We start from the raw sequence: 8483 nt of genomic DNA, 5'->3' as shown, positions 1-8483 counted from the left end.
AAAAAAAAAAAAAAAAAGCCTCTCCTGAAAGGCAGAGGACGTGTGACCTCATGGGATTGGTGTAGCCTTGGAAAAGTGTGTTACTCAGGGTGAGCTTTGAGGTTTCAGGAGTTCAAACCAACACCAGTGGCGCATGCTCATTCTCTCCTGCTTGCTGATCCAGAGATAGAACTCTTAGCTCCTTCTCCAGCACCAGGTCTGCCCATGAATTGCCATGTATCCAACCATGACAATAACGGACTAAACCTCTGAAGCTGCAACCCAGCCCCAATTAAATGTCCTTTGTAAGAGCTGCCATGGTCATGGTGTCCCTTCATAGCAACAGAATCCCTAATTAATCTACAATGTTTTATACATACCTTCTCTTTATCTTTGTCATTGTCTGAACACTCAAATTGTTCTACATTACCTTTATGCCCAGATGTTTTGTCCTGCCTTGATCTGTCCTATTGGTGAGGGCTTTATGGATCGTAATAGACTTCTCGACTATGTCTCTTGCACTACCTTAATTTGCATTTCTTTTCACTATTTCTCTTTATTGAATTTTACTTTCATATCCTATTTTTACTTCCTTATTCTCTCTAGTTGTGTGTGTGTGTGTGTTAAACTCATTCAGGAGTTTGTATACTTTTTCTAAAAAAAGATTTATTTATTTATTTATTTATTTATTTATTATATGGAAGTACACAGACACACCAGAAGATGGCATCTGATCTCGTTACAGATAACTATTTTGCTGGGATTTTAACTCAGGACCTTCGGAAGAGCAGTCAGTGCTCTTAACTACTGAGCCATCTCTCCAGCTCACTCTCTGGTTTCTTAAAATGTACTTATAATCATTCTTTCAAAAAATTTTTTTTGTCAAGGATGGCACGTTGTTTACTCTTATTTGAGTACATTACTGAGACTGATAATTTCTGAAAGAGACATTATGCTTTGGTATTGCATGTTTTTTTTGGGTTTTTTTTTTTTTTTGAGTTAGATGGTAAATCATTGTTTGGAATTTTTAAAGTATTTTTTTGTTTTTGTTTTATGTGTCTGGGGTTTGCCTACAATGTGTGTCTAGGCACCATATGCATCCCTGATACCCATGAAGGCCAGAGAAGGGATCAAATTCCCTGGACCTAGAATTATTCATGGTTGATTCACTGTGTGAGTACTGGGATTCAAACCAGGGTCCTCTGGAAGAGAAGCCAGCACTCTTAACCACTGGGCCATCTCTTATGCCCAGAATGTTTTTATTAAACACTGCTCTTCTTTTAGTGGAAATGTCCGTTACATTCAAGAGGGACTAGACTGTAGTGCATTTGAGGGGCCGTCTTTCTCTACCAGGCTTCTGTTCCAAACACCAGGCTCAGTCCCTAGTACTCACTCAAACAAATACTGCTTAGTTGGTAGTTGAAACCTCAACTCTTTTAGCATTTATTCCTAGGATCCAGATACTGATAACATTCCTGGATGGTCTAGTTGTAGATGCTTGTCCCACAGTGGGGATCATATGTGCTAGTCACACATCTGGTGGTCCTTTAGGGTCAAGTAGTGAAGGCTGTTCTTGCCTCTGAGTAGTCTATTCCATTATCAGTGTGAGGTCTCAAAAGACAGATGCTGGTTAAATCTCTTGGCATTCCTTCAGGAAGCTGGTTTCTAATGGTATTTTTTCCTAAGGATGCTTTTGTGAAGCTGGGTCACTATAATACTGATTGATCTACTCTTCATGAGTCAGAACGCAAATGTTGGTCCCTGGGTCTGGGCAGTTCTTCCTGATGTCTGGTGTGCTGCTTGGAGTCTGTGACCCGTATAGACACTGTTTTTATTTGTTTTACGTCTTGCTAAACCCCGTGTAGTTCTCAAAGCATTTCCATTACCTGGAGTTGCAAGGAGGTTGTGAGCTGTTAAGTATAAATGCTGGGAAATGAACTTGGATCCTCTGGAAAGACAGTACGTGTTCAAGTGCCGGTGCCACTTCTATAACCTCATACTGAGTCTTTTTAAGATGCCATCATGCTGCTGCTCAGGTCACGTGCTACGTGAATATTCTAGATCTCTCAGTCTGCTGCTGCTTGCAAATTTTTGAGTCTGTCTCTGTCTCATGCTTTAAAATACAGTGGGTGAGGCTGGTCCGACAGCTCAGTGCCATGGTTAAGAGTACCTATTGCTCTTGCAGAGGCTGGGAGTGGTGGTGGTGTGTGCATGTCAGTTACCAGCACCCACACGACTGCCTGTAACCCCAGTCCTAAGTGTTTCGATGCCATCTTTTGGCTTCTGAAAGCACTGACCATGTGTGGTACACAGACATATATGCAAGCAAAAACCCATACACTTAAAAATAAACAAATTATTTTTAAATTATGGTGGGTGCTGGGAACATGCACATGCAAGTGAGTGTATGCACACACACACAAAGTAAATAAACAAATAAAGACATGTAATTTTATAGTTTTAAATAGCAGCTAGTGAGGGCTGGAGTGATGACCCAATGGACAAAAGCGCTGAGTGCTACTCCAGAGATCCCTGAGTTCAATTCCCAGCAACCATATGTTGGCTCACAACCATCTGTAATAGGATCTGATGCTCTCTTCTGGTGTGTCTGAAGAGGACAGTATATTCATATACATAAAATATACTTCTTTTAAAAAATTGAAAAGAGGTTAGTAAGCTGGTTTACTAACCTTTAAAAAAAGTTTAAAGAGCCTATTGCTTTTGCAGGAAACTGTAATTTCTTTTTTAGAAACCACACAGAGTGGCTTACAACTGGGGATCCAAAACCCTCTGCTGGCCTCCACAGGCACTGCACCCACATGCACACTTAGACATACAAATTAATATATAATTAAACAACCCAATTACTTACTTTATTTTATTATTTTAGTAATTAATAACATTAATTAAATTAATGAATTAAATTAATATACTCTCCAGCCAAAATCAGTCTTGTGAGCTTTAAACATGTATATTGTTGTATGCGAGATTTGTTTGTTTCTTGATTTGACTCAAAGCCTTGCTAAGTGGTCTAGGCTGGCCTTGAACTCACAATCTTCTTACTCAAGTGCCACCATAATCTGTATTGTATTTTGAACAGCTGCTCCTCTGAACTCTTTTGCAACACAGACCTCTGTGTAGGGTCACTCACAACATGGCAAATGGGCTCCACTAGAGTGAGCAACAGAAAGCAAGCACACACAGGCAAGCAAAGATGAGAAGAAAAAGAAGCCATCTCATTGCCACTCAGTCTCTGGAGTGGCATTCCATCACTTCTGTTTCATTCATTAGATGTAAACCATCAACATCACTCATCTGAAGGGCCATGACACAACATGGGCAGGCATTCAAGGTGAGGAGTAGAGGTCACTTCAGGAACACCTCCTCAATCTCACCAAGTCGGCTATGGTCTCACATGTTTCACATTCACAAATAAAACTGCAGTTGAGCTCAGAGATGGAGGCACCATCTTAGATTCTTCCTCCTTCCTGGCCAACACCCAAAAGATAACCATGACAACATTTCTCTGGAATCTGCTTTGTTAGCATTCTTGTTCCAACCCTAGCAACAGCTTTTATCTATACTATTACCATGGGATGGGGGGTGGGGTAACTGGTCTCTCCAATCCTAGTTAGAATCTCATCAAATCCAGTGTTCACAGAATAGCTGAAGAAATCTTTGGAAAGGATGCAGGAAGGAGAGGGGACAGGAAGAAGAAAAAGAAGAGAGGGAGGAAGAAAGGAAGAAATGGAGGGAGAAGTTATCTCAGCCACCATTCTTTGCTTCTTACTTTGTATCTATAGAACACTTTCTCACTAAGCAAACAAAGACAGCAGCAAGACTCTGGACAAAATGATCCAAGAACATTTGCCCTGCGCGTAACATCTGTCCTTTGTTCTGGAGCAGACAGGCTGAGTCATCTTGATGGAAGCAAACCCTGACTTCCATCTCTGGATTACATCTCATAAACTCCTCCAGAGAAGAGTCACCAGTATCTCTGGTGATGGACTTGCTGGACTGAGTCCCATGACCACAGTGGAGTGGATACATAGAGTCTGTTTTGAGAAGAAAATGTCGAGAACCTAAAAAGGGACAACAGTCGCACCAAATCCTTTCAGGGTCCTTTAGATTTCTAGGTTCTCTCGCGCGCTATTGTCTCGCCAGCAAGAACACACACGCGAACAACCGGATCCTTCTGCAGCAATTCTTTATTACGCTAGCTTCAGCATGAAGAGGAAGACCCAGAGCCCCAAAACAGCGCTGCTTATATACACCTCAGTGCGGCGTGTCCACACCTGATTGGCTGCTCTCTCAGCACGCCCCAGGATGGGCAGTGACTTGGCGCAAACACACTCTTGCACATGCGCACACTGCTTGTCTACCAATTAGGCCACGCAGGCACAGCGGTAACCGCTTCCCACAAGGTTTAACCCTTCCTATTGTTTTCTTGGCTGTTCTGAATGGTTTTCCACTCTACAATGTAGTTGTCTTGCCTTACCATATGATATTTCCTTTGTTTAAAATACTCTTCTTTCCTCTGCTTTCCACCTCCTCACCTGGCTATCTTCCATCTTTCCAATGATTCCTTAAACATGCTTTCTAAGGGGGGGTTCTCTTATAACTGCAATTTCTGCAACATCCCATACCATCTCTAGCATTATACTCATTTAGGTCTTGTATGGACTTTTAATTTTGTAATATAGGGAGGGACTCTGTACATAGCCCATGCTGGCCTGGAACTCACAGTCTTCCAGAGTGTTGGGTTTACAGTCACATACCACCATTTCCATCTAGGACTTTTCTCTTATTCCTTTAAATTGCTTTCTAGACAGTTCTTTAAAAAGTAGGATACAATCTACCACTTTCACAGTGAAACCCTACCACCCAGGTTAGCATACGTAAGTCTTTTTGAAAGGACTTAAAAAATCAACATGCTGGAAGAAACAGAGACAAACTGAATCAAAAAAGAAGAATCAAATAATAACAGAATTAATAGTTAGTTTATGTGAATTACATCTTAACTTATATTACTTCTTTAAACACACATCAATTTTATGAATCAGGAGCTATTTTGATGTTTATTTTACTATTAAAAAGAATACTACTGCTATGGCTAAGCAGTCAAGAGCCATTACTGCTCTCATAGAGAACTCAGGTTTGGTTCCCAGCACCTACATCTGGTAGCTCATTACTGCTGCAATTCCAGATAAGGAGGATCTTACACCCTCTCCTGGCCTCTGAGGGTATCAACATACACAGGGCACATAAACATATGACAGTGCACATAGTCATACACAGAAATAAACAGATCTTTCAAATAAATACAAGGAATAAAGAAACTATAGGATGAAGAGGTGACTCACTAGTTAAAAACACTTTCTGTTGCTCTTGCAGAGGACCTGTGTTGGTTCCCAGCACTCACAGGGTAGCTTACAAATACCCATAACTTCTGTTTGATTAGACTAGGCTGGCTAGACAGAGCCTTGCAAATCCTTCTGTTTCCCCATGTGGTACAAACATGTACCACCATTATGTGATTATCTAAACATAGGTTCTGGAGACTGAAGTCCAGGTCTCATGCTTGCACAGCAAACCTTTTACTCACTGAGCTATTTCTCAGCCTAAGAAGAGAGATACACAAAGGATAAGTAAGGGCTGGAGTATCTGTCAAGAGTAGAGCACATACGTAGCATGCACACTGCCCTGGGTTTGATAGCTAGCACAAAGAAATAAAAGACACAAATCAACATTGAAGAAAAATAAAATATGAGTGGTAGCATACACATTTAGTCCCCAGCACTCAAAAGGCAGAGACGGATCTCTGAATTTGAGGCCAGCCTGGTCTACAGATTGACTTCTAGGACAGCCACAGTTACACAGGGAAACCTTGACTTGAAAAAAGAATAGAGAAGAAAGCAGATGTTTTCCCTTCTTCTATGAACATTGACAGAGGAAAACCAAGAATCCACGTCTTAATTAAAGAGGTGGATGGTGACTAAGGAACACTCTGAAGGCTACACTGCAGAACTGAGATCCAACAAGTTAAAATATAGCCCCGTAAAAATCTGGGGTCAGGGGAAGGGTAAGTCGAGGAATGAGAATAAATTTTATCGGTTATGATAATGCTGTGATTCACATGCTCTCCTAAGATTGCAGTACTTTTCCAAAATGTCATTCAAACATATTTTGTCTTTATAGAAAAAGAAACTGAACCAAAAAGAAAGGAGCCTTCCGGCTCCAGTTTGTGCTCCTAGCTAATTATCAAGCAGGAAGCATATCCTGGGCTCTCTAATTACGGCCCATATAATTTTTATATTACATTACTAAGTAATGTCATGTCTACATAGTGGTCAAAACTCACCAAGCATGCTTCCTTGTAATTCATCATATCTACTGTTTATAGACACAATATTTAGCAGCATAACTTTATTCTATGCAAAAGGTCATAGTACCCTCAAGGAAACACAATCAATAACTCCATAAAAAGATGCAAATTGCAATTTCAGAATCCTGAGGTAAGAGTCTCATCCTTCCAGTGTATCCTTAAAAATGCCCAGTATAGGTAGTTTTATATCCTTACCCTTTACAGCTCATTACAAAGGAACTATCAATCAGTTCTATAACATTCTTAAAACACTTGAAATGAGCCGATGTGGTTTCTTATTGCACCCCCATCTTCTCCCATTACTCCCTTTATTTTAGGCTCTAAAACTTGGGCATTATTTCCTAACCATATGCTACACACCATGCTGGGGACTATATAACTTTTTGTTTTTATCAAAATGGTACCCTTTTGGTTTAAACAACACCAGGCTTTCTTTAAACTACCAATTCCAACAAAGCTTAACTAGTGGGCCCAATTAAACAGAAAAATACTTTTAAAATTATCTTTTTGTAATTACTTTTGCCATTTTACATTTGATAGATTTATAATAAAATCTATTTTTACTATAAATCTAATACATTTATTAGATTTATAATAAAAATGAATTAACTTCTTTCTATTATCAAGTTGATACAGAAGTGGAAGTAGATACTTGTAGATTGAGAGATGTTCTGTGTATTCTCATAGCTACTGTCTCAATTTCCAAAACACACACAAGCATACTCATGAAATTTGAGAGATTTTTTTTTTAAAAAATCATATTCTGTATTCATAGACTAGGGCTCAGAAGCCTGGGGGTGCTAGATCTTTCACTGGGGCACTTTTGTCCTTTACATTTTTCATAAATTATGATGATTATTGAATGCAGTTAAAATTTGGCAGCAGTGTAACAGCTGTCCTGAGTATTTAAAGGTTTTTAGGTAATGTGAATTCATAAGTCTAAAACAGGGTAGAATCTCATGAAATTTCCAGTATTACTTGAACACCCACACATGTGGGCACACACAGAACAGTACAAAAGTGAGGATGGGGATGGGGGAGCGTGGTCCTTTGCAACACAGCTAAACGCTGAGGTTAAAATTTGAGACAATTACTTTTAATGAAGCCATTTGGATTAGCATTTCTAACTGTTCCTCTCACTAACAGGAAGTTAGTACGTGATTTGTTCTGGGATTAGGGATGTGATGGGGGTGCGCTGGAAGGTTTTAACCTTTATCATTGTTAAATAACGGCTTGGATTATGGAAGAACTACTAACTTTACCTTGGGTCAGTGGATTCCCACGGAAGTGGCCATAAGCTCTGACGTAGAATGTTCTGTGTTTTGTCAGTTACTACAAACATACAGCATATTTTTTACAGAGTCTATAGCTGTCCTTAAACAAAGGCAGTTGCAGGAAGAAAACAGGCTGAACTCTGTACCTCCACTGCCAACCTGAGGTTGCGTCCCTAGTAAAGGAAATAGTCCCCACTCCAGGGCCCTTGCTCTGGGAGCCAGGGCTGGAACAGCGACTGCCGGCTGCCCCGGTGCAGCTTACCGCGGTGGAGCCTTTCTTCACTGCTTCCTGGGCATACTCCACTTGGAAAAGGTGTCCATCTGGGGAGAAGACGGTGATTGCTCTGTCATACCGAGAAGCCATCACGCAGGCCTCCGAGGATTCCGCCAGGCCTCAGAAGCTGCCTAGGACAGGAGTCCACGGGGCCGCCACGTGCTAATGCACGCCCGGAAGCGGTTGTTCCTGAATTCCCTTGGGCGCCCAACCGCCTCCGGAAGTCCTGGAGTTCCAGACTTTGGTCCCCTCTCCCCCGACGTCTGAGCACCTTTGGCTGTCTCCAAAAAGTCCTGCTTGTGTGGCCTGAAGGATAGGAAAGATTATATATATGCGTTTCAACGGATCTCTGAGTTGAGGCTAGCCTGTTCTACGGAGTGAATTTTAAGACAGCCACGGCTACACAGAGAAGTCCTATCTTGTAAAACAAAACAAAAAAGTGAACTTTTTTTTTTTTGATAGTAGACTTTTGAATCTTTCACATTACATCCGGGAGACACATCCATCCCTAGCTCTGTCTTTAGAAATTTAAACAGTCTTGCTAAATTGTCCAGGTTTGCAAAGAAATTAC

The 8483-nt window shown here is 40.8% G+C and overlaps 1 protein-coding gene across 1 annotated transcript in view; it reads right to left on the bottom strand.

The window, feature by feature from the left end:
- Positions 1 to 8086, bottom strand: part of Psma8 (proteasome subunit alpha 8) — a 49610-nt gene extending 41524 nt beyond the window's left edge. The window contains exon 1 of the mRNA XM_021150704.1: positions 7901 to 8086. Coding sequence (XP_021006363.1) covers positions 7901 to 8002 — 102 coding nt within the window. The 5' untranslated portion in view covers positions 8003 to 8086. The remainder of the gene's footprint in view (positions 1 to 7900) is intronic.
- Between the last annotated feature and the right edge of the window lie 397 nt (positions 8087 to 8483).

Source organism: Mus caroli, chromosome 18, assembly GCF_900094665.2.
Source record: "Mus caroli chromosome 18, CAROLI_EIJ_v1.1, whole genome shotgun sequence".
NCBI classification, from domain to species: Eukaryota; Metazoa; Chordata; class Mammalia; order Rodentia; family Muridae; genus Mus; species Mus caroli.
This window is presented reverse-complemented; position numbering and strand designations above follow the sequence as displayed.